This window comes from Somniosus microcephalus, chromosome 28 (genome assembly GCF_052327205.1).
Source record: "Somniosus microcephalus isolate GS21.2 chromosome 28, FLI_Smic_1.0, whole genome shotgun sequence".
NCBI lineage: Eukaryota > Metazoa > Chordata > Chondrichthyes > Squaliformes > Somniosidae > Somniosus > Somniosus microcephalus.
In genome coordinates, this window is record NC_141014.1 from 45,445,234 (window position 1) to 45,472,136 (window position 26,903).

General features: G+C 46.2%; 2 protein-coding genes across 2 annotated transcripts; both read left to right on the forward strand.

The window, feature by feature from the left end:
• Positions 1–286: 286 nt before the first annotated feature.
• On the forward strand, positions 287–3,105 carry LOC147099717 (ferritin heavy chain, oocyte isoform-like). Its single transcript, XM_085969111.1, has 4 exons — positions 287–444; positions 1,775–1,921; positions 2,303–2,428; positions 2,777–3,105. Exons 1-4 carry the CDS (start codon positions 343–345, stop codon positions 2,927–2,929), a joined length of 528 nt encoding a protein of 175 aa, XP_085825237.1. The 5' UTR covers positions 287–342; the 3' UTR covers positions 2,930–3,105.
• A 3,883-nt stretch (positions 3,106–6,988) lies between these two features.
• LOC147099718 (ferritin heavy chain, oocyte isoform-like) lies at positions 6,989–22,569 on the forward strand. The gene is made up of 4 exons (XM_085969223.1): positions 6,989–7,132; positions 8,220–8,366; positions 21,828–21,953; positions 22,241–22,569. Exons 1-4 carry the CDS (start codon positions 7,031–7,033, stop codon positions 22,391–22,393), a joined length of 528 nt encoding a protein of 175 aa, XP_085825349.1. The 5' UTR covers positions 6,989–7,030; the 3' UTR covers positions 22,394–22,569.
• Positions 22,570–26,903: the final 4,334 nt, after the last annotated feature.

Consider the following 26,903-nt stretch of genomic DNA (forward strand, 5'->3'; position numbering starts at 1 on the left):
GTCACGAAAGTAATCGAGCGCGCCGGCGGACACCGCGTGCTCCAGCTCCAGGGCCACCCGGGCGCGAACATGGCCACGGAAGAGAGGGAGGCAATCCGGCCGGACGACCCCCTTTCAAAGTTCTGATTGGCTCTGGGCGTCATCTCCCCTCCTCCCTTTACTTGATTGGTGCTCTGAGAGGCTGCCACTTCTGATTGGGTATTGAGGAATGTCACTCATCACCTAGGCGGCCACGCCCTGGATTATCCAGCAGTATAAATACTAGGAGTTCGGGGGGTTGGTTAAATCCCAGATTCTTACTTCAACAAAGTTTAGATTTAGCAATAAATAATAATAATTAGGATGGCTTCTCAAGTGCGTCAGAACTACCACAAGGACTGTGAGGATGCTGTCAACAAGCAGATCAACATGGAGCTCTGTTCCTCCTATGTTTATCTCTCCATGGTGAGTCTTGTATTTCTGACCACTTCATAGTGGAGTCTATGTAATGTTACTTTACTAAATTCTGTGCTGTATCTAGCCCACCCCTCAATCTATGCACAGTAAATTCATTTTTAAAGCTATAATTAATATAATGCAATTGATCATCTTGTGCATTAATTAAAAAACTGCCTCTCTGGTCCTTGCAGTAACTGAACCATATTCTGAGTATCTTAATGACTCTCTCTTTCCTGGGTTCTTGTGAGTGTGGTGTTGAAGTTTATATTTGGAATACACTCTGCATTCAAAGTGTGTAAATCAGAATTGTTATCCTCACTTCTAAATCACTCCATGGCCTTTCCCTGCTTCGCTTTTGCAATGAGGGGATGTAATCTTAAAATTAGAAGTAGCCCATTTAGGAGGGAAGTCAGGAGGTACTTTTTCACAAGGGTGGTGGAAATCTGGAACACTTTCTTTACCTGCTTTCTCCTCCCCCCCCCTCCTAGCTGTGGATGCTGGGACAATTGGAGCTTTCAAGACAGATGGTTTTGTTGGGTAAGGGTCTCGAGGGGGATGGAGTAAAGCTACAGGTCAGCCATGATCAAATTGAATGGTGAAGTAGGCTTGAGTGGCTGAATGGCCGACTCCTGTTCCTAATATTCTTAATCTCCTAGTTTTAAGTATCAGTTTGTGCCCTTCTGTCTTTTCTCTAACTCCCTTTGCTTTAATGGTGGTAAATCCTTCAGCCACTTTGACCCTACTCAGGGGAACTCTCCCTTAACTCCTCTGCTTTCCTACTTCTTGACCTTGACCAAGCACTTCAAATTCTGAAGGCTTATGAACCTTTATTCCTTGGTATCTGGTTCTCCTCTGAAATACCTTGATTAGTGTTGAAGGTGCCAAATTAATGCTGCTTGTGGTAATTTTAGTTCCATGGGATGAATGTAGCCAGTAAGACTCAGACCAGTGTCTCCTCTTTGATGTACTACATGAACTGTGCACTGTGACTAGACTTTAATGGGTTTGCTTCTAATGCCCCTTGGCAATAGCTCTGGGCCAATAATTGTAAGTTACTATTTAATCTGCTCCCACCACCCTTTTCAGGCAGTTCATGCACTTGAGTTTGCTCATGTTGCCTCTTTTTTGCCATTTCCATTGGCCAGTTTCCCTATTGCTAGGGGTCAGATTGTCCACTCTACCAGGTTAGTGAAGTAAGTAGGCCTGTGCTAATGTACAACAAGTTCAGTGAGGCTTGAACCCTTTGAAAGAAAGCGAAATCCAGGTTGGCTTTATGTACAATAACCATGATAGGTCTGCTATGAGATACACAACGACTTTTCTGATCTCTCCATAGTCCTATTACTTTGACCGGGATGATGTTGCCCTGCGTCACTTTGCCGAGTTCTTCAAGGAGCAGTCACACGAGGAACTGGAGCACGCGGAGAAACTGATGAAATTCCAGAATCGGCGTGGAGGCCGAATCATCTTGGCGGACATCAAGGTTTGGCTCAATAAACGAGTGACCTTCTGTCTGGAACCCCTCGGACTGATTGTTTCAAATACTTTCTAAAGCAATTGGTTCCAATTTATAACAGGCCAAGTGGGTCCATGACAGAGTTTATACTCCACAAACCAGTTCCCACCGTGTGTCATCTAACCCTATCTGCATATCCTTTTATACACCTCTCCCTAGTACATATCTAGCTTCCCCTTAAATACATCTGTTATTTGACTCCGGTAGTTGTGTTGGCTTAATGCAGTAGTTCTATTTTCTTCAAACACATTGATTCATGGTAAGAGTAGACATTTGCACCCCTAATTTCCTTCAATACTTGTTTGTTTAATCCATTGTACAGCGAACTGTCTGTATTTCCCTTTCCAGAAACCAGCGCAGGATGAGTGGAGCAATGGTCTGGAGGCGATGCAGAGTGCTCTGCAGCTGGAGAAGAATGTCAACCAGAGTCTGCTGGATCTGCACAAACTCTCCACTGAGAGGACTGACGCTCATGTAAGTTCTTGATGCTGTAATGTGGGCATTTGTTAAATTGGAGGTGGTGGAACCTTGAGCCTATTCAAAAGATCTCCATGCCCAATAGCTTTTGTGTTGGTGCTTCTTAGGTTTTTGATTGGTGGGAGCTTGGCCTACTGTGGACATTGACTAGTAAATGTGTCCCAGTGATTCTAGGATCCATGCCCCTATTGTGCAGGAAGTTTAATCTAATGATGCAGTAATTCCATTAATCTCAATTGCACCACTAGACTGTCCTGCAGTCCAAGAGGATTAAACACTCAGGGGAAAGCTAGGATGTTCCTTCAAATCTGCTGCTGGACATAACTAGTTTCCCTCTTTTTCCAGTTGTGTGACTTCCTGGAGACCCACTACTTGGATGAGCAAGTGAAGATGATCAAGAAGCTTGGCGATCACATCACCAACTTGAAGAGACTGGGAGCTGCTGAGAATGGCATGGGAGAGTTCCTGTTTGACAAACACAGCCTGGCGGAAGAGTGACTGAAGTGACTGCAGGGATGAAGCCTATTGTGTTTAGTACTTGTATTTATAATTGTGTGCGAGACTCCTGTCCTGTAGGGAATGATGGCTTGTGACTTTGTACAAGAGCTGAGAGACCTGGGCTCTTAATGTGAAATGTCACTAACTGTAAATAAACTGTTCAATATTGGACTGGATTTTGACTCTTTGTAATTTTTAGTAGTTTTTGTTCCAGTTAGCATAACTTGGTGACATTTCCAGTATTACACTAGGCTGTGCAGCAGTGTTGTCATGGGATTCGGTCATAGAATGGTTATAGCACAGGAGGCCATTCGGCCTGTTGAGCCCGTACGGCTCTCTGCAGGAGCATTTCAGCTCATCCCACTCCCCCACCCTTTCTTCCTGTAGTCCTGCAATTTTTTTCTTCCTGGTATTTTCTAGTTCCCTTTTGAAAGCCACGATTGAATCAGACTCCACCACCCTCGGGTAGTGCATTCTAGATCCTAACCACTCCCTGCATAAAAATGTTTTCCCTCATGTTGCCTTTAGGCCTCCTGCCAATCACCTTCAATTGGTGGCCTCTGGTTCTTGAACCTTCTGCCAATGGGAACAGTCATATGAATTTTTTTTTTGCTGCTGTAATTTGACTATATTTAACTTGGATATTCAGACACAGGTTGAAAGATCTCCTTTCAATTGTAGGTATTTCTTGCAAATACTTCAATCTTGTGTTGCAAACGAAGGGCAATGATTCAGCATCCACAGTGCTCTGGGGTAGAGAATTCCAAAGATATCTTACTAGGAAAGTGTGAATACCCTATTGGGCTTTGTTCTGGGACCCCTCTCCTCCCCCACCATGGTTGATCAACCTGCCAACACTCATGGTCTTGGGTAAGGTATTGAAGGATGAGGAATCCATGTGGAACTGTATTCCCACAAAATATAATCCTTCTGGAAGGAGTAAATGTATTTCATTAAATGAACAAAGTACAACCCCCCAAGTTAAATAGATACTTCTCCTGAAACTCTTTTCCCCCCTCCCTGCCTGTTCCATCAATGTATAAACCCAATACCAGCAGCTCCTCCATAAATGTATTGATTGGTATTCAGGCCCATTGTGCAGTTCATACCAAATAGCAATCATCCTTTCCAAATCCTACTGCATCTCCATTTGTGTCCTTCACCCCCAGGCATGGATTCAACTGTTGATGATGCTGCAGCTGCAACACGCCAGTGTTTACACGTTAATTTAGGAACTTAGCTGAGAACTGCACCGGCTGCAATGAAATTGCCGTCTTCAGCCATTCCACGTTGATGTCTTTGCATCTCTGAGGCATTTCTGGGGTATCGGAGTCCCCACATTTCACACGACGATGAGCCACAATTCTACGAGTCGGGCTGAGTTTGACGGCTTCATGTTTCAGACAAAACAAAGTCTTCAGCTCACTCGATGTGAAAAACTTTACAGGCGCCCAAGTTTTAAGAATTACATTGAATTTACAGCACAGAAACAGGCCATTCGGCCCGACTGCTCCGTGCCGGTGTTTATGCTCCACACGAGCCTCCTCCTGCCCTTCTTCATCTAATCCGATCAGAATATTCCTCTATTCCTTTTTCAGCAAACTTCCCCTTAAATGCATCTCTGCTCTTCACCTCAACTACTCCATGTGGTAACGAGTTCCACATTCTCACCACTGAAGAAGTTGCTCCTGAATCCCCTGTTAGATTTATTAGTGACTATCTTATATTTATGGCCAAGTTCTGGACTCCCCCACAAGCGAAAGCATTGCCTGCCTCTGTTCCGCGGCTATGTTCGCGCCCGTGTGGCCCTGGAGATGGAGCACGCGGTGTCCGCCGGCACGCTCGAGGCCTTCCGAGACCGGTGGGCGCCGCGGGGACTGGAGTGCATCGTCACCCCGGCCGGTGTCATTCTAATCTAAGTTGATAAGCCTTATTTGACGTTTTCCTTAAATTTGCAGATAAATTGTACAACCAAAAGGAGGGACAACTGATCCCTGGCCGATGTTACTTTAATTTAAGTTGATAAACTTTACTTGACATTTTCTTAAGCTGCAGATAAATTGTGCAACCACAAAAGACCACAAGTGAAAGCATTTTCTTTCCATCTACCTTATCAAAACACCTTCATCATTTTAAAGACCTCTATTAGGTCACCCTTCAGCCCTCTTATTTCTAGAGAAAAGAGCCCCAGCCTGTTCAGTCATTCCTGACTGATATAACCTCTCAGTTCTGCTATCATCCTTGTAAATCAAATTTCCACCTCCTCCAGTGCCTCTATATCCTTTTTGTAATATTCTCCTTAGAGCAGAGAAGGCTAAGAGGAGATTTGATAGAGGTGTTTAAAATCATGAAGGGTTTCGATAGAGTAAATAAAGAGAAACTGTTTCCAATGGCTGAAGGGTCGATAACCAGAGGACACAGATTTAAGATGATTAGCAAAAGAACCAGAGGCGACAGGAGGAAAAACTTTGTTACACAAGGAGTGGTTAGGATTGGGAATGCGCTGCCTGATGGGGCGGTGGATACAGATTCAATAGTGGCCTTCAAAAGGGAATTGGATAAATACTTGAAGTAGAAAAAATTCCAGGTTCCTGGGGAAAGAGCGGGGGAGTGGGACTAACTGGATTGCTCTTTGAACGAGCCGGGACAGACTCGATGGGCCGAATGGCCTCCTTCTGTGCTGCACTATTCTATGATTCTATGGAGACCAGAACCGTGCACCGTACTCCAAGTGTAGTCTAACCGAGGTTCTATACCAATTTAACACGTTGAACTCGGGTGCGGTTCGGCTGCAAGCACTCCCCGCACTGAGGTCAGAACGGCACTAATGGTAACTGTTTGCATCTCACAAAATCTATGAGGTCGACGTTCACCCCGCTCCGTGCCGATACATTTCCTACAGTCTGACTACAAAGAAGCACAGCCCTGGTAGCAGCTCCCCGAGTGACGGGCTAGAAAATACACAGAGAAGCATAGAAGATTGGAGCATCAGTCGGCCATTCGGCAACTCGAGCCTGTTCAGCCATTTAATGAGATCGTGGCTGATCATCCAAATTCAGTACCCTGTCCCTGCTTTCTCCCCATATCCCTTGATCCCTTTAGCCTCAAGAAATATATTCAAATCCTTCTTGAATATATTTAATGAATTTTCCTCAACTGCCCTGTGTGGCAGAGAATTTCACAGCTTCACCACTCTCTGGGTGAAGAAATTCCTCCTCATCTCAGTCCTAAATGGCTTCCCACTTATCCTTAGACTGTGACCCCTGGTTCTGGACTCCCCGCCATCGGGAACATGCCTGTTTTTCTGGAAGAGAAATTTCTGTCTTTACATTCGAAGGGATTGTGTGATGGGGAGAGATATTTAATGGAAAGTCAAGCCTCATGGGTCCCGGTTCTACAGAATCTGAAAATGTGAAATGAATAATACTCTGGTGTATGTTCCATAACACACAAAGATGTTTCCAATCAATTGATTCCATTTTTAGAATATTAATTCACGGGATGTGGGCGTCGCTGTCAACGGCCAGAATGTATTGCCCGGCGCGAGTCGCACTGGAGAAGGTGGGGGTGAGCCGCCTTCTTGAACTCCGTGCGGTGAAGGTACTCCCACAATGCTGTTAGGCAGTGAGTTCCAGGATTTTGACCCAGCGACGATGAAGGAACAATTGTAGGAAAATTCATCGATAGCGAAGGATGATTCTCAGCACCTTGAGCTTTTGGAAAGCAGCAAATTGTCATTTAATTCAAATGAGAGCATCAAACAACGAGAGACTTTCCGATTTGAAGAAGGTCAAGGAACCCAAAAGCAGTGACATCACCGAGACTGATCTCCCAAACCTGCTGGTTTTCCATAGCTCTGATTGGCTCTGGGTCTCCCCCCCTCCTCCCCCACACCCCCTCTCCTTTGTTAATTGGTGCCTGGATTCAGGAAAGATTCCTGATTGGCTCTCAGGGATTGTCAATCGTCATTGGTGATGTCATTCCTTGTTTGAATGCAGGCTGTCCCAGTAGTATAAATACAAGAGCTTGAGTTAGAAAGGGTTAGTTTTTGAACTTTCTAGGTGCTAGTGAGCAGTAATAGTATAACAGGAAATAGTGAAGATGGCCTCCCAAGTATGTCAGAACTACCACAAGGACTGTGAGGATGCTGTCAACGAGCAAATTAACATGGAGCTCTATTCCTCCTATGTTTATCTTTCCATGGTGAGTCTTGTATTCCTTGTTGCTGTATTCTTAAAAGCTGGACATTCTGTAGTTCCATGAACTGGCTTTCAACTATATTTCTCTTGACTTCCTTACCTGGGGAAGCAATGTTTGAGCAGTGAGTACTTCAGGGTGAGCTTGTTGTGTTGATGGCCTGCTCCTTGTAGCAGCTGCACTCTGTTGAGCAGGTTTAATATATGGAACTAGCTCAGCTGCTGCCTGAGTTTGTAGCAGAAGAGCACAAACCTGGTCAAGTGACTGTTGGTGCTTGTTGATATGAAACAAAGTTCAGTTTCAGTGGGGTGACTGTAGTGAGTGACATGATGGCAGGTCCTCACTAGCTTTCTTTTTAACTGGAAGTGAAGTTCTGGGAATCCTGGTGTTGAAGCCTTGTTCACTGTGCCTAGATCTCTTTGGCTACAAGGCACTTTGGGAGGTAGTCAATGAAGCCACCTGTTATGTGGGAAATGCAGCAGCCAATTTGTGCACAGTAAGCTTGCACAAACAATGAGACTCATCAGATCATCTGTTTTGGTTGAGGGATAAATATTGGCCTGGGAATCTGGAGAGAACTCCCCTGTTCTCTGAAGTAGTGCCTTGAGATCTTTCACATCCACCTGAGGACAGACAGGGCCTCTGTTTAACATCTCATCTGAATGACAGGAAATAGAGGAGGGACTACTTATCCAGCAGTAGAGTTTAGTTTGACTGGTCATGAAATATAATCCTGAACTGTAGTTTATAGTTTTTATTTGTTGGTTGACTGTTTCATCCTGGTTCTTGGGAGGAGAAGCTGGCCAACATGTTCAGATTAGTGAAGTGAATTGCATTTTGTTAGTTAACCAATGGTATCTTCAGGATCAAGGGAGAAGCCAGGGACAGGGTACTTGTTTGGATGATCAGCCATGATCTCGCTAAACGTTGGAACAGGCTCAAGGGGCCGAATGGCCTACTACTGCTCCTATCTTCTATGGTTCTATCTATTTTTGCAAGATTAAGAACTCACTAGCTAACTAGGGGTAAATATAATCTTGCATTGTATATGAAGATCTAGGTCTGATGAAGCTGTTTAAAATTCTCTCCACAGTCCTATTACTTTGACCGGGATGATGTTGCCCTGCGTCACTTTGCAGAGTTCCTCAAGGAGCAGTCACATGAGAAACACGAGGATGCTGAGAAATTGATGAAATTCCAGAATCAGCGTGGAGGCCGAATCATCTTGGAGGACGTCAAGGTTGGATTCAATAAATAAATGAGTGGCCTTCTGTCGGGTTCCCCTTGTTTCCAATACTTTCTACAGCAATTAGTTCCAATTTGAATCCATGGTTCTAGTGGCTTAATGCTGTCATTCTATATTCCTGTGACACATTGGTTCATGGTAACATGGATTTCTGGCTGCTTTTCACCCCTGTTTTCCTTGTGCTGTCTTGTGTATTTTTTGTTTAATTCATTGTAAGTGAACTGTGACTTTCACCTTCAGAAACCAGAGCAGGATGAGTGGAGCAATGGTCTGGAGGTGATGCAGAGAGCTCTGCAGATGGAGAAGAATGTCAACCAGAGTCTGCTGGATCTGCACAAACTCTCCACTGGGAGCACTGACCCTCATGTAAGTTCTTGGTGGGTTTTTGGGTATGTTGGAGGTGGTGGAACCTTGCTGTCCTTGAGCCGATTCAACAATCTACATGGCCAATCGCTTTGTGTTGGGGTGTCTCCTGGGTTCTTAAGGGGGTTGGGGTGAGGATGGGACAGTTGGCCTTATGTGGACATTGAGAATAAGTGTGTCGCAGTGGTTCCAGGATCTAAGCATCTATTGTACAGGAATTACTAGATCATTTGAGCAAATTTACATCATCTCAATTACACCACTTGACTATCCTCCAGTCCAAGAGGATTAAAATCCCAACTCTAGAGGAAGTGGGGGGAGCTTGGATGTTCCTTGATATCTGCTACTGGCCATAACTAGTTTCACTTTGTTTCTTTTCAGTTGTGTGACTTCCTGGAGACCCACTACTTGGATGAGCAAGTGAAGATAATCAAGAAGCTTGGAGATCACATCACCAACTTGAAGAGACTGGGAGCCCCTGAGAATGGCATGGGAGAGTACTTGTTTGACAAGCACACCCTGGGGGAGAGTGACTGAAGCTTATTGTGTTCAGTACTTGTGTTTATATAATAGTGTGGGAGACCGTCCTTCAGGGAATGATGGGTTGTGTGACTTTGTACAAAGAGCTGTGAGACCTGGGCTCTGTAATATCAACTGTCACTAACTGTAAATAAACTGTCCAACATTGGACTGGATTTTGTCTCCTTGTAAATTTGAGTGGTTGCTTATTTTCTGATAACATTTGGTTGTCTTCAGACAAGAGCTACGCTGGGCTGTGTCCTGAGATGGTGTGCGTTGGCGACGTATTTCTTCCACCAGCTGCACGGCCTCAATTACGCCACGCAGCTCCTGTTTGTGAAAGTGGGCGGCATGCGTGCCAGCCTGCGGGAGCTGCCTGTCTTCTACCAGGAACTGCTATGGGTTTGGAACTACGTCGCTTCCAGGCGGAGCTCTTTTTCCCCCCCCCCCCCCCCCCCCAACCCCCTCAGGAGCAGCGGCTCCTTCGGGAGCCGTTGCTCAGGAATCCGCACCTCCACGACCGTGGGTTCGGGTGGCTGGCGGAGCGCAGGGCTGTGCCTGGCAAGGTGACCAGAGTCGGGGATCTGCTCGATGGCGGAGGAGCGGGCTGGATGGCGCCGGTCCTGGGCCAACGTCCGGCTCGTGGTCCAAGCCATTGAGTCGGTGAAAGTGGCACTGGGCCCCGGCTCCACTAGGTGTATCGAGGCGGCTTGAGCACGTGGGGCGATCCCGTCCGAGCTTGCCCCCGTTCAGACGGAGTTCCTAATCGGCGCCCGGCCCCGAAACTCCCCTCGGAAACCGGCTCCTCACAACTTGCGCCGTCTCGAGGAAAGACCCTCCGTGCCTTTTCATTCCGTGCGGAGGAGTTTCCTGTACGGGCTGCTCCTGCGCAGACACCACTTTGCCGTCTGCGTCTGCCATCCGGACACGCCTTGGCGTGGCGTCTTGCTGACCGGCGGTGGCGGAGGTCCCCAATGGAGGGCTCTCTACGCGGGAGTCCTCCCTTGTTCCATCGGGGACTTGGCCTGGAGGGTGTTGCACAGAGCGGTCCCGTGCAATATGGTTTTAAATAGGTTCACGGACTCCCAGGCCGCCTGCATTTTTTGCGGCCTGGAGCAGTCCGTGTTTCACGTTTACATAGAATGTGAGAGGTTGCAGCCCCTCTTTCATTACCTGAAGAGGCTGTTCCTTGATTTTTGGTTGCACTTCAGTCCCACGCTCCTGATCTACGGTCACCCTTGTGGGCCTGGCTAAAAAAAGCCATCAATTGGACCGGGGGGTCGTTCAGCCGGATTGCCTGCCTCTCTTCCGCGGCCATGTTCGCCCCCGGGTGGTCCTGGAGATGGAGCACGCGGTGTCCGCCGGCACGCTTGAGTATTTCCGCGACCGGTGGGCGCCGCGGGGACTGGAGTGCCTCGTCAACCCGGAAAACCAAATTTTAATTTGATTTATGTTTTAGTTGAACTTTTGTTAATTTACAGTCAAATTTGTTGTTGGTCCAAACTAAAAGAGTACACTGGGCTGTGTTTACACAGAATGTGAGGTGGCAGTCCTCCTTTCATTCATTATGTGAAAGGAGCTGCTCAATTTTGGGTTGCACTTCAGTCCCACGCTCCTGATCTTCGGTCACCCAGTGTGGAGGGAGCAGGCAGATGAGAGGACCTTCTCGGAGGACTGCTCCTGGGCCTTCCCAAAAAGGCCATTAACTGGTCCAAGCAGCGGGCGGTTGAGTGTTGTTCGGCCCGATTGCCTGTCTGTCTTCCGTGGCCATGTTTGCGCCTGGTTCTCCCTGGAGATGGTGCACGCGGTGTCGGCCAGCATGCTCGAGCCCTTCTGTGACGGGTAGGCACCGCAGCGACTGGAATGCATCATCGACCCCAGCAACCAAATTTTAAGTTTCATTTGATGTTTTAAGTTGCAGACAATTTGGTTAAACACCCAATCTAGTCTAGTAGAATTGTCCTAATTCAAATCTGGGAGTTCCAACTGGCCTTTATGGGATTCTTTTCTTGGTGAAGATCATTTCTGTTGGTGGGGAGGGGGTGAAGAACAATACTCTCTTCATGGAGTCCCATTGGCTTAGAACCACACTGCACTAGGTTCCTACGGCTAAAGCTGCCACTTCTAAGCCTAATGGAGAGTTGGAGAATAGAGCAAGGTAACTATAGGATAAACAATTAGAGACGTGGTCACAGTGTTAGAGCTTTATCTGAGTTTTGACCTTGGGTGAAAATCTGAGGTTATTCTCAACATACCTGTATCACATGAACACCTGTCAGTCCACTAGTCCCACTTTTCCTTACTTCATCTTTCATTCAATAGTGTTAGACCTTTGATGTGCTTTCTTAGCCTGTTCCTTCCTGTTGATCCCACAGTGTTGTGGTCCAAACAGGAACACAAGGTATCCATGGAACCCCAGCACCGTCCTTCCCTGACCAGATTGAGGGAAACCTCAGTAACTCTCATCTCAGAATGATTTACTGGACTTCCTGTTCCACCAGAGAAGATTCACCAGTCTCCTCGCCTCTTTCCATTTGTACTTTCCTTCTCGACAGTCAAACATCAAGAGAGATTAATCACTAAAACAAGTCTATAACAGATAGTCTCTTCACATCAGTGGGACAAAGTCTACACAACCAACACTACACACAGTGATTGCCAGCAACTGGGTCCAGGCAGCAGAGGGTCGTTCGGCCGACTGACTGCCGCTCTTCCGTGGCCACGTTCGTGCCCGGGTGTCCTTGGAGATGGAGCACGCGGTGAAGCCGGCACGCTCGAGGCCTCCTGCGACCGGTGGGCCCCGTGGGGACTGGAGTGATTCATCACCCAGCAACCAAATTTCAACTTAATTTGTTAAGTTTCACTTAATGTTTTGAGTTTAGTTAGTCTCTTTGTTTATGGGTTGCTCAAAAAGAGTACACACAGTGATTGCCTCTCTCTTCCTGCAATCCCCCCAATCCCGTCAGCTTAACTCAAACATCCTTTCCCCGGCGGATAGACCAGACTTACCCCAGTACATGTCAAATACATGGAATGTACTCGTGCAAAAGGTCATATTTAAAACATTACAAAAAACACACATACACAGTTAACCATCATTTAAAGCTGGCATGAATCTAATAATGGGGGTGAGGCGGACCTACAAATACAAAGGGATCGGGATAGGTGGGTGGAAAATGGCATTTAATGTGGGAAAATACAAAAGAATGAGACTAGGGAAAAGAAAGACTTGCATTTCTATAGCGCCTTTTACGACCACCGGACGTCTCAAAGCACTTTACAGCCAATGAAGTACTTTTTGAAGTGTAGTCACTGTTGTAATGTAGGAAACATAGCAGCCAATTTGCACACAGCAAGCTCCCACAAACAACAATGTGATAATGACTGGATCATCTGTTTTTGTTATGTTGGTTGAGGGATTAATATTTAAAAGAAAGCACAATTTACACTTCATCTAGAGCCATCCTTTGTTTCTTAACCTGTCCCATTACCATCTCCCTTTGCCTTGAATATCTCTCAATGGCCCAGTAATTCGGGTCCAAATGCGTGAGTACGGTCTGGGTACTCACGCATCTGGCCGGTGGAAATGCCGGCGTTCAGGAAGCACCGCGCATGCGGGGAACGCCGGCATTTCCAGTCCTCTGAACGAAGGGGTTCAGAGGCACAGCGCGCGCAACTGCACAGGCAGCGCGTGCGCAGTGAAATTCCCTTTTTTTTCCCAGAGTTGCGCGTGTGTAAAGGCCTCCGATATTTACACACGGAAAAACCACACGTAAGTACTTAGTTTTTCAGGTAAGCGGTCTATTAATGCAATTTAGATTTTTTTTTTCCACAGGTTTGTAATTTTTAAGAATTTACAGTAAGGTAAGTTTAGTTTTAGCCCCGATTTTTTATAAAATTTTTTTTTCAAATTTTAAAATTATTGTTTAAAATAGTTTTTCATAGTTATTTATGGTTCATTTAAGTATTGCAATGTTTTTTTTAAATTTTCTTTCAGGTTTAAGTAGTGTTTTGGGGCCAGCAGTTTTCATGAGTTTGACAGCTCTCACTGTCAAACTTATGAATGAACTTTTGCAACCTCCCATTGGTTGCCCAGTGCCCACGTGATCCCAGCCGGCTCATCGCACTAAGTACGCCGCTGGGTCACGCACGCACAGCGCGGCAGGACCTCAAGCTGGCCAGTCACAGGAATGTCATTGCGGGCCAGATTTCAGATGTCGGCGCGCCGGGTGAGTCCACCTTGGGGCCTTGCACGCGCGGCAATCACCCGAGCCGAATTACTGGGCCAATGTCTCTTAATCTCTCCTGCCTTCCATCCTATCACAGACCTTCCCTTTTGTTCTTTCCTCCCCTCCCCCCTTTCCCAGCCTCTTCACTTGCTTAAGAATCTGTTCCATTTCCGGCTTTTTTCCAGTTCTGACGAAAGGTCATCGACCTGAAACGTTGACTCTGTTTCTCTCTTCACAGACGCTGCCTGACCTGCCGAGTGTCTTGGTAAGTCTGTGTGTTCTAGTTATTGTTAATAAGAATCACTGCACACAGACCACAAGAGTAAATTCAACAGGTCTTTACTAGTCGGAGGTCAGGCTGAACTGCCCAATAAATCATTACACAGCACTTATATACCGGTGTGGTCACCACCGGTATTACAGTATACAGCAGCCAAGATAAAGTAGTGCATCTCTTAAAATAGTTCTCTTAAAGGTGGAACGGTTACATACACCACAATCCTCCCTTTTTAGCTTAACAGTATATATTCCCCATTAAACATAACATAATAACATATATACACAACTTCATGTAAAAACAGTTCACAGATTCAGTCTCTGAGGAGGCCTCCTGATCCGAGACGGATAACGCCTTTCAGGGGTCTCTGGTTCTCGTTGCTGGGGTGACTCATCTAGTTGATCCCCTATGGATAGGACATCATCATCAGGTATATTCACTTCTGAGGTAGATGCTTCAGGTTCACTAACTTCCTCCACGGTTGTCTCTGTCGTAACCATGGGCTCGACCCTTGTTCTCGATCCCACCAGTTGGTCAGCATGACGTCGCATTACATTTTCACCAACATCTACCGTGTACATCAGGGGTCCTTGTCTGGCCCGAATTGTTCCAGATTGCCATTTCTCGTTTTTATAGTCCCTGGCTAACACCGGTTGTCCTATTTCAAAACTCCGAGTGGGCTTGTTATTGATATGCTGGAACTGTTTGTTTTCGACTTCCCTCCGCACATTTGGTTTTAACAAGTCCAACCTGGACCGCAACCTCCTGTTATAGAACATCATGGCAGGACTTTGGTTTGTTGTTGCATGGGTGGCGTTTCGATATGCCAGTAGGAAATTGTCCACCTTGTGTTGCAGTGGAATCTGATCTTCGCTCATGGCCTTTATTGCCTTTTTGAACGTCTGCACAAACCTCTCGGCCAGCCCATTCGTAGCTGGATGATATGGGGCAGAGGTATAATGTTTCACCCCATTCTTCTTCAGGAATTTCTGGAATTCCTCTGACACGAACTGTGGTCCGTTGTCCGAACATATTTGCTCTGGCAATCCATTTCTTGCAAATATCGTTCTTAGCACCGCGATCGTCTTCTCCGAGGTAGTGGTAGTCATTTTAATCACTTCTGGCCATTTAGAATGTGCGTCCACCGCAATTAAAAACATGGAATCCATGAATGGACCAGCAAAGTCAATATGTACACATTGCCATGGGGTTGAAGGCCATTCCCATGGATGCAGCGGTGCAATTGGAGGTGCATTTTGGACTTTTTGGCACCCTGAGCAGCTTTTCGTCAGATCCTCTATCTGTTGGTCGATACCCGGCCACCACACATAAGCCCAGCAAGGCTTTTCATCTTGACTCCCCCCAGATGACCTTCATGTAGTTCTTTTAGAACTCTCTCTCTTAACTTAGGAGGGATAATCACCCTTGTTCCATACATCAATGTTCCCTGACAGATGGACAGCTGTTCTCGTCTTGCTGAGAATGCCGGTAACAGTGGATCACCATGGGCTGGCCATCCCTTTACTGTCAATTCGTAGACCCGGGCCAGTGTCGGGTCATTCCTAGTCTCCCTTTCAATATTTGCATTGGTGACAGGTAAACATTCGATGATGGTCGAGTGAAAGAACTCCACCGGGTCAACCGTCGGTGCCTCCTCCTCAGTAGGTAGTGGCAGGCGCGACAGCCCATCAGCATTACCATGCTGCTTTGTACCTTTGAATTCTATCTGATATTGATGTGCCCCTAGGAAAAGGGACCATCTCTGGAGCCTCTGTGCTGTCATCACCGAAACACCCTTCTTAGGGTTAAAAATGGATACCAACGGCTGGTGGTCTGTCAGCAGTGTAAACTTCTGGCCCTGCAGGTAATGATTAAACTTCTTTACTCCCCACACAAGGCTGAGAGCCTCCCTATCTATCTGAGCATAGTTGCGCTCAGCGGAGGTCAATGATCTGGATGCAAATGCGACTGGCCTTTCCAAGCCATTTGGCAACTTGTGTGAGAGTACTGCTCCAATACCATAAGGAGAAGCATCACAAGCTAAACGAATAGGTAGCGTTGGGTTGAAGTGAGCCAACACTTCCTCTGAGGTGATCAATGCCTTGCTTTTGCGAAAGGCCTTCTTACAGTCCTCGCTCCACTTCCACGGTACTTCTTTCTGCAAAAGAGCGTTCAGCGGGTGCAGCACCGTGGATTGATTTGGCAGAAACTTATGGTAATAGTTAATCAACCCTAGGAACGACCTCAACTGGGATAAATTTTCCGGAGCGGGAGCCTTCACAACAGCTTCGATCTTGTCAGGTGACTTGTGCAGCCCCTCCTGGTCAATGACATGACCACAGTACGAGATCCGTTTCTGAAAGAACTCACATTTCTGGCGATTAACTCGAAGTCCATATTCCTTCAATCTGGTGAGCACCAGTTTCAAATTTGCAAGGTGTTCCTCATCGTCATCTCCTGTAATCAGGATATCGTCCAAGTAACATTGAGTGCTTGGAATTCCCTGTAATACCTGCTCCATGGCCCTCTGCCAAATTGCTGGAGCCGAAGCCACTCCAAAAACCAGTCTATTATATCGATACAAGCCTCTGTGCGTGTTGATTGAGAGATACTGGCGCGACTCTTCCTCAACTTCCATCTGTAAGTACGCTTGCGCCAGGTCTATCTTGGTGAAGTGTTTCCCGCCAGACAATGAAGCAAAGATATCCTCAATCCGCGGAAGCGGATATTGCACCGTGTGAAGCACCGGATTAACCGTGATCTTGAAGTCTCCACAGATGCGGACCTTCCCCGGTTCCCCTGGCTTGTTACTCGATGAACGCTTCATGACGGGAACAATGGGCGTGGCCCACTCACTCCAGTCCACCTTAGACAGTACCCCTGAACGTTCTAGCCCTTCCAGCTCAGCTTCCACAGCAGGTCGTATCGCATAAGGTACCGGTCTGGCTTTGAAAAATTTTGGGTTTGCATGTTCTGCAATCATGATTTTTGCCGTAATTCCTCTCAGTGTTCCCAGTCCCTGTTGGAACACCTCTTTAACCTCATCCAATATTCTGGACAATCGTTCAGGTTTGACATCTTTTTTTCCGGAATCTACCGTTATTGCTTTTAGGGAGTGCCAGTCCATATTTATTTTCCTGATCCACTCCCGTCCCAGAAGTGGTGGACCTCCCTCAGGTAGTACATTCCTTGGTGTTCTTTGCCCTTGTGTACCACCTTGACTTTTATCTTTCCGATGGGGTATACTCTTTGCCCCGTGTATGTCTGCAATGCTATCGCCGTATCCCGTAGGGGAATATGTGTGAATAACCTTTTGTAATCTTGCTTATTCATGACCGTCAACGCCGATCCGGTGTCCAATTCCATCTTCACTTGGACTCCTGCTATCTGAAGTGTGACCCAGATGGTTTGTAGGTCAGCTTCCTTACTCACATTGTGAATTCTCAGACTACCCAGTTCCTTGCTGTTGGAGTCTGAATCCGAATTCTGTTCATCCGAACTCTTCTCAGCCACCTTATGTACCTTTCTGCACTTTTCCTGCGGTGACTTTTTGTTGCTGGTCTTCTTTCCTGACCGGCATACTTTAGCTATGTGACCAAGCTTGCCACATTTTCTACATTCCTGATTTTTAAACCAGCATTGGTTCTGATCGTGTGTTGTCTTTCCACAACGATAACATTTCGCTGTACCCAAAGCCATTTGATCTACGCTGAGTACCGCTGCCTTCAGCTGCATTTCCGCAGTGCTTCTCGCTGCGGCTTCGTGCGATGCTGCAATAGTGACAGCCTTATCAAGTGTAAGATCATTCTCTTCAAGCAGCCGCTTTTGTGTTCCTTCTTTCGACAATCCACACACGAATTTGTCTCTCAGTGCCTCTGTCAGTCTTTCCCCAAACTGACAGTATTTCGCTAACTTACGCAGTTCAATTAAATACTCCGCGTTGCTTTCCTCTTTCAGTTGCGTTCTCGCATAAAATTTAAATCGTTCCGCTAACATCAGCGGTGTGGGGTTCAAATGATTTCTCAGGACAGCAACAATATTAGCGAAAGCCTGATCCGCCGGTTTAGCTGGTGATAGAAGGTGCTTCAATAGCCCGTATGTCTTCGCACCCATTGAGTTTAGTAAGGTTAGTGCTTTATCTTCATCTGATATTTTATTTGCCTTACAATAAATCTCTATGCGTTCTACATACGTGGCCCAATCTTCAACATCGGGATCGAAATCGTTGATGTTACCACGCTTAGGCATCCTCGCAATCTTCTTGAGAAACAAAAAGAATTTTTTTTTTTTTTTCAAAATGGCGGTTTCCCGCACTTGTCTTCTTCCCCCGCCTACGAAAATGGCGGCTTCCCGCATTTGGCTTTCTCCCCCGCTGGCTGTAATGGCGATTGCCGTATTGCTGCGTTCGCCCTCCCCAGCGGTTCTCAAATCGTGCCTCCCAGCCCCTCTTGCAGTCCGGTCCTTTCCCCCGGCTGCGGCTGAGTTCTCCGCGTTTTTTTTTTTTTTTTTTATCCCACGCCTCGCGGCCTCGGTAGCTGCCCGGCCTTTTTCCCCGGTCGCGGTCGAGCTCTCTCTCGACGCTGTTGCATCTCCCAGCCCGCTTGCAGCCCAGTCTTTTACTCCGGTTGCGTTTGCATTCACCGCGGCTCCCGTGCCTTACGCTGCCCCAGTCTCAGCGCCTCTGGCCCCGACTTCTGTCCGGCTCTTTTCCCCGGCCGTGGTCGAGTTCGCCGCCCTTATATCCTCCGTTTTTCCCTCCCCTACTTCACAGCCAACGTGGCCGACTTGCTGCTCGTCGCTGATCGGCTTACCCACCACCGTGATAGAAGGGATGATCACTGCCTGTTGCTGATGGAAGGCTTCGTGTCAGGATTCTTCCTTGCTCTTCAGACCCGAGTCTTTTCTCAGCAGGATGACGAGGGCGGATGCCTCTTCTCGACGCCCGTTAAACTGCCTTGGATATATCTCTGCCGCAGGGTAAGATCGTCATCGTCGCCACTGTTAAGTCTGTGTGTTCTAGTTATTGTTAATAAGAATCGCTGCACACAGACCACAAGAGTAAATTCAACAGGTCTTTACTAGTCGGAGGTCAGGCTGAACTGCCCAATAAATCATTACACAGCACTTATATACCGGTGTGGTCACCACCGGTATTACAGTATACAGCAGCCAAGATAAAGTAGTGCATCTCTTAAAATAGTTCTCTTAAAGGTGGAACGGTTACATACACCACATGTCTCCGGCATTTTCTGTTTTTATTTGAGGGATAAATAGGACAACCCAGCCTATCCAATCTTTCCTCATAGCTAAAATTCTTCAGCCCAGGCAACATCCTCGTAAATCTCCTCTGTACCCTCTCTAGTGCAATCACATCCTTCCTGTAATGTGGTGACCAGAACTGCACGCAGTACTCTAGCTGCGGCCTAACTAGTGTTTTATACATTTCAAGCATAACCTCCCTGCTCTTATATTCTATGCCTCGGCTAATAAAGGCAAGTATCCCGTATGCCTTCTTAACCAACTTATCTACCTGTCCAGCTACCTTCAGAGATCTGTGGACATGCACTCCAAGGCCCCTCTGATCTTCTGCACTTCTCAGTGCCCTACCCTTGTGTATTCCCTTGCCTTGTTAGCCCTCCACAAATGCATGACCTCACACTTCTCCAGATTGAATTCCTTTTGCCACTGTTCTGCCCACCTGACCAGTCCATTGATATCTTCCTGCAGTCTTCAGCTTCCTTCATTATCAACCACACAGCCAATTTTTGTATCATCTGCAACCTTCTTAATCATACTTCCTACATTCAAGTCTAAATCTACGCTAGTGTCCCCTTCCTTTGGGATCCTTATTGCCTTGTCAGCCAATGACACTCATTTTTCAAAGTCATGATTGGCTCTGGGTGTCATCTCCCCCTCCTCCCTTTACTTGATTGGTGCTCTGAGAGAGGCTGCCACTTCTGATTGGGTATTGAGGAATGTCACTCATCACCTAGGCGGCCACGCCCTGGATTATCCAGCAGTATAAATACTAGGAGTTTGGGGGGTTGGTTAAATCCCAGCTTCTTACTTCAACAAAGTTTAGATTTAGCAATAAATAATAATAATTAGGATGGCTTCTCAAGTGCGTCAGAACTACCACAAGGACTGTGAGGATGCTGTCAACAAGCAGATCAACATGGAGCTCTATTCCTCCTATGTTTATCTCTCCATGGTGAGTCTTGTATTTCTGACCACTTCACAATGGAGACTATGTAATGTGACTTTACTAAATTCTGTGCTGTATCTAGCCCACCCCTCAATCTATGCACAGTAAATTCATTTTTTAAAGCTATAATAATGCAATTTATCAGCTTGTGTGTTCATCAACAAACTGCCTCTCCTGGTCCTTGCAATAGCTGAACCTTATTCTGAGTATCTTAATGACTCTCTCCTGGGCTCTTGTGAGGGTGTTGAAGTTTATATTTGGAATACACTCTGCATTCTATGTGTGGCATTCAGAATTCTTATCCTCACTTCTAAATCACCCCATGGCTTTTTCCTACCTTGCTTTTGCAATGAGGGGATGTAATCTTCAAATTAGAAGTAGCCCATTTAGGAGGGAAGTCAGGAAGCACTTTTTCACAAGGGTGGTGGAAATCCGGAACGCTTTCTTTTCCTGCCCTCCCATCCCGCAAGCTGTGGATGCTGGGACAATTGGAGCTTTCAAGACGGATGTTTTGTTGGGTAAGGGTCTCCAGGGGGATGGAGTAAAGCTACAGGTCAGCCATGATCAAATTGAATGGTGGAGCTGGCTTGGGTGGCTGAATGGCCTACTCCTGTTCCTAATATTCTTAACCTCCTAGTTTTAAGTACTAGTTTGTGCCCTTCTGTCTTTTTCTCTAGCTCCCTTTTGCTTTAATGGTGGTAAAGCCTTCAGCCACTTTGACCCTACTCAGTGGAACTCTCCCTTAACTCCTCTGCTTTCCTACTTCTTGACCATGACCAAGCACTTCAAATTCTGAAGGCTTATGAACCTTTATTCCTTGGTATCTGGTTCTTCTGTGCAATGCCTTGATTAGTGTTGAAGGTGCCAAATTAATGCTGCTTGTGGTAATTTTAGTTCATGGGATGAATGTAGCCAGTAAGACTCAGACCAGTTTCTCTTTGATGTACTACATGAATTGTGCACTGTGACTAGACTCTACTTTAATGGGTTTGTTTAGTGCCCCTTGGCAATAGCTCTGGGCCAATATTTGCAAGTTACTATTTAATCTGCTCCCACCACCCTTTTAGGCAGTACATGCACTTGAGTTTCCTCATGTAGCCTCTGGTTCTTTTGCCATTTCCATTGGCCAGCTTCCCTATTGCTAGGGGTCAGATTGTCCACTCTCTACCAGGTTAGTGAAGTAAGTAGGCCTGTGCTAGTTTTCATGTACAACGAGTTCAGTGAGACGTTAAACCTTTGAAAGAAAGCAAAATCCAGGTTGGCTTTGTGTACAATACCCATGATAGATCTGCCATTGGATACCCAACTACTTTTCTGATCTCTCCATAGTCCTTCTACTTTGACCGGGATGATGTTGCCCTGCGTCACTTTGCCGAGTTCTTCAAGGAGCAGTCGCACGAGGAACGGGAGCACGCGGAGAAACTGATGAAATTCCAGAATCGGCGTGGAGGCCGAATCATCTTGGAGGACATCAAGGTTTGGCTCAATGAACAAGTGACCTTCTGTCTGGGACCCGTAGACTGATTGTTTCAAAGACTTTCTAAAGCCATTGGTTCCAATTTATAACAAACAGGCCATTTGGCCAAGTGGGTCCATGACAGAGTTTATACTCCACGAGCCATGCTTCATCTAACCCTATCTACATATTGTTCTATCCACCTCTCCCTAGTACTTATCTAGCTTCCCCTTAACTACATCTGTTATTTGACTCCAGTAGTTGTGTTGGCTTAATGCTGTAGTTCTATTTTCTTCTAACACATTGGTTCATGGTAACATTCGATATTTGCACCCCTAATTTCCTTCAATACTTTCTTGTTTGTTTATTCCATTGTACAGTGAACTGTCTGAATTTCCCTTTCCAGAAACCAGAGCGGGATGAGTGGAGCAATGGTCTGGAGGTGATGCAGAGAGCTCTGCAGCTGGAGAAGAATGTCAACCAGAGTCTGCTGGATCTGCACAAACTCGCCACTGTTAGGACTGACCCTCATGTAAGTTCTTGAAGCTGTAATGTGGGCATTTGTTAAGTTGGCGGTGGTGGTACCGTGAGCCTAATCAAAAGATCTTCACGCTCAATAGCTTTGTGTTGGTGCCTTTTAGGTTTTAGGATCTATGCCCCTATTCTGCAGGAAGTTTAATCTAATGATGCAGTAATTCCTTTAATCTCAATTGCACCACAACACTATCCTGCAGTCCAAGTGGATTGAACTCTTGCGGGGAAGCTAGGATGTTCCTTGAAATCTGCTGCTGGACATAACTAGTTTCCCTCTTTTTCCAGTTGTGTGACTTCCTGGAGACCCACTACTTGGATGAGCAAGTGAAGATGCTCAAGAAGCTTGGAGATCACATCACCAACTTGAAGAGACTGGGAGCCCCTGAGAATGGCATGGGGGAGTACCTGTTTGACAAGCACACCCTGGGGGAAGAGTGACTAAACTGACTGCAGGGGTGAAGCCTATTGTGTTTAGTACTTGTATTTGTAATTGTGTGCGAGACGCCTGTCCTGTAGGGAATGATGGTTTGTGACTTTGTGCAAGAGCTGAGAGACCTGGGCTCTTAATGTGAAATGTCACTAACTGTAAATAAACTGTTCTATATTTGACTGGATTTTGTCTCCTTCTAAATTTTAGTGGTTTTTGTTCCAGTTAGCATAACTTGGTTACATTTCCAGTATTACACTGGGCTGTGCAGCAGTGTTGTCATGGGATTTGGTCATAGAATGGTTACAGCACAAGAGGCCTGTCGAGCCCATGCTGGCTCTCTGCAGGAGCACTTCGGCTAGTACTACACCCTGCCCTTTCTCTGGAGCCCTGCCATTTTATCCTTCAGGTACTTGTCTAGTTCCCTTTTTGGAAACAGAGATTGAGTCTGCCACCATCACCCTCTCAGGCAGTGCATTCCAGGTCCTAACCACTCGCTGCGTTCAGTTTTTCCTCAGTCGTCTTTGGGCCCCCTTCCAATCATCTTAAATCTGTGTCCTCTGGTTCTCGACCCTTCCACCAAGGGGAACAGTTATATTTTTTGCCGGGGTAATTTTAATCTATTTAACTTTGATATTCTATGTATTTCTTGGAAATTTGTCAATCTTGTGTTGCAAACAAACTGCAATGCTGTAATACAACAGCTTAATGTACAAAGGTGTGTTCAGCCAAATGAGCTAATGGGACCAGGGACCCCTGAAGCTTGGTAAGAAGTAGGTTTTAGAGTCTTAAAGGAAGCAGAGAGGTTTAGGGAGGGCATTCCAAAGCTTGGGCTCCAGGCAGTTAAATAGAAGTACTTGTTGGCATAGTGATGAATATTTCCCCCTGCCCTTGAGAGCTTGGAGAGTTATAATTTAGCCACTACAATGAAATACAAGTTATAATAAACACAAGGATGATTTGCTGTGACTGTGTTCTGTCATTTCAGTCCAATGAAGAGAAAGCTCTAGTTTCGCATTCTCTAAGAATTATATTTTCCCTGGGGAAGAGCAGTTTGTATTCAGTAAACTGCTACAGATCCCCATCAGTCATTAGTGGGGGTAACTCCGTTAACAAACTCACCACTGCCGCTATAGCCTTTCTGGGCAGAGAAACAAATAACTGCTGCACAGACCAGCAATGTTGGAGCTCACTGAACTCATTATAAGGGGATTACAATTGATGTGGTGGTGGAGGAGAATCAACAATTGCCATATCGGCTTGCTATCCACATAACATAATTAGAAGCAGGAGTAGGCCATGCGGCCCTTGAGCCTGCTCCACCATTCAATAAAATCATGGCTGATCTTCAATCTCACCTCTACTTTCCAGCCCGATCTCCATATCCCTTGATCACACTACAATCTAAAAATCTATCTGAGCCTTGAATATAGTTAATGGTTCAGCATCCACAGCCCTTTGGGGTAGAGAATTTGAAAATATCTTACTGGGAAACTGAGTACCCGACTGGGCTTTGTTCTGGGACCACTCTCCTTCCCCCTCCCCCACCATGTTTGACTAACCTGCCAACACTCATGGTCTTGGGTAAGGTATTGAAGGACGAGGAATACGTGCGGAACTGTATTCCCACAAAATATAATCTTTCTGGAAGGAGTAAATGTATTTCATTAAATGCACAAAGTAAAACCCCCAAGTTAAATAGATACTTCTCCTGAAACTCTTTTCCCCCCTCCCTGCCTGTTCCATCAATGTATAAACCCAATACCGGCAGCTCCTCCATAAATGTATTGATTGGTATTCAGGCCCATTGTGCAGTTCATACCAAATAGCAATCATCCTTTCCAAATCCGACTGCATCTCCATTTGTGTCCTTCACCCCCAGGAATGGATTCATCCGTTGATGATGCTGCAGCTGCAACACGCCAGTGTTTACACGCTAATTTAGGAACTTAGCTGAGAACTGCAGCGGGTGCAATGAAATTGCCGTCTTGAGCCATTCCACGTTCATGTCTTTGCATCTCTCAGAGGCATTTCTGGGGTATCTGAGTCCCCACATTTCACACGATGATGAGCCGCAATTCTACGAGTCGGGATGGGTTTGCGTGCTGACGGGTTTCATGGCTTCATGTTTCAGACAAAACAAAGTCTTCAGCTCACTCGATGTGAAAAACTTTACAGGCGCCCGTGTTTTAAGAATGACATCGAATTTACAGCACAGAAACTGGCCATTCGGCCCGACTGCTCCGTGCCGGTGTTTATGCTCCACACGAGCCTCCTCCCGCCCTTCTTCATCTAATCCGATCAGCATATCCTTCTATTCCCTTCTTACCAAACTTCCCCTTAAATGCATCTCTGCTCTTCGCCTCAACTACTCCTATGTGGTAGTGAGTTCCACATTCTCACCACTGAAGAAGTTGCTCCTGAATCCCCTGTTAGATTTATTAGTGACTATCTTATATTTATGGCCCTCAGTTCTGGACTCCCCCACAAGTGAAAGCATTTTCTTTCCATCTACCTTATCAAAACACCTTCATAATTTTAAAGACCTCCATTAGGTCACCCTTCAGCCTTCTTATTTCTAGAGAAAAGCGCCCCAGCTTGTTCAGTCATTCCTGATCGATATAACCTCTCAGTTCTGCTATCATCCTTGTAAATCAAATGTGCACCTTCTCCAGTGCCTCTATATCCTTTTTGTAATATTCTCCTTAGAGCAGAAAAGGCTAAGAGGAGATTTGATAGAGGCGTTTAAAATCATGAAGGGTTTCGATAGAGTAAATAAAGAGAAACTGTTTCCAATGGCTGAAGGGTCGATAACCAGAGGACACAGATTTAAGATGATTAGCAAAAGAACCAGAGGCGACAGGAGGAAAAACGTTGTTACACAAGGAGTGGTTAGGATTGGGAATGCGCTGCCTGATGGGGCGGTGGATACAGATTCAATAGTGGCCTTCAAAGGGGAATTGGATAAATACTTGAAGCAGAAAAAAGTTCCAGGTTCCTGGGGAAAGAGCGGGGGAGTGGGACTAACTGGATTGCTCTTTGAACGAGCCGGGACAGACTCGATGGGCCGAATGGCCTCCTTCTGTGCTGCACTATTCTATGATTCTATGGAGACCAGAACCGTGCACCGTACTCCAAGTGTAGTCTAACCGAGGTTCTATACCAATTTAACACGTTGAACTCGGGTGCGGTTCGGCTGCAAGCACTCCCCGCACTGAGGTCAGAACGGCACTAATGGTAACTGTTTGCATCTCACAAAATCTATGAGGTCGACGTTCACCCCGCTCCGTGCCGATACATTTCCTACAGTCTGACTACAAAGAAGCACAGCCCTGGTAGCAGCTCCCCGAGTGACGGGCTGGAAAATACACAGAGAAACATAGAAGATTGGAGCATCAGTCGGCCATTCGGCAACTCGAGCCTGTTCAGCCATTTAATGAGATCGTGGCTGATCATCCAAATTCAGTACCCTGTCCCTGCTTTCTCCCCATATCCCTTGATCCCTTTGGCCTCAAGAAATATATTCAAATCCTTCTTGAATATATTTAATGAATTTTCCTCAACTGCCCTGTGTGGCAGAGAATGTCACAGGTTCACCACTCTCTGGGTGAAGAAATTCCTCCTCATCTCAGTCCTAAATGGCTTCCCACTTATCCTTAGACTGTGACCCCTGGTTCTGGACTCCCCGCCATCGGGAACTTGCCTGTTTTTTCTGGAAGAGAAATTTCTGTCTTTACATCCGAAGGGATTGTGTGATGGGGAGAAATATTTAATGGAAAGTCAAGCCTCATGGGTCCCGGTTCTACAGAATCTGAAAATGTGAAATGAATAATACTCTGGTGTATGTTCCATAACACACAAAGATGTTTCCAATCAATTTATTCCATTTTTAGAATATTAATTCATGGGATGTGGGCGTCGCTGTCAACGGCCAGAATGTATTGCTCGGCGCGAGTCGCACTGGAGAAGGTGGGGGTGAGCCGCCTTCTTGAACTCCGTGCGGTGAAGGTACTCCCACAATGCTGTTAGGCAGTGAGTTCCAGGATTTTGACCCAGCGACGATGAAGGAACGATTGTAGGAAAATTCATCGATAGCGAAGGATGATTCTCAGCACCTTGAGCTTTTGAAAAGCAGCAAATTGTCATTTAATTCAAATGAGAGCATCAAACAACGAGAGACTTTCCGATTTGAAGAAGGTCAAGGACCCCAAAAGCAATGACATCACCGAGATGATCTCCCAAACCTGCCGGTTTTCCATAGCTCTGATTGGCTCTGGGTCTCCCCCCCTCCTCCCCCACACCCCCTCTCCTTTGTTAATTGGTGCCTGGATTCAGGAAAGATTCCTGATTGGCTCTCAGGGATTGTCAATCATCATTGGTGATGTCATTCCTTGTTTGAATGCAGGCTGTCCTAGTAGTATAAATACAAGAGCTTGAGTTAGAAAGGGTTAGTTTTTGAACTTTCTAGGTGCTAGTGAGCAGTAATAGTATAACAGGAAATAGTGAAGATGGCCTCCCAAG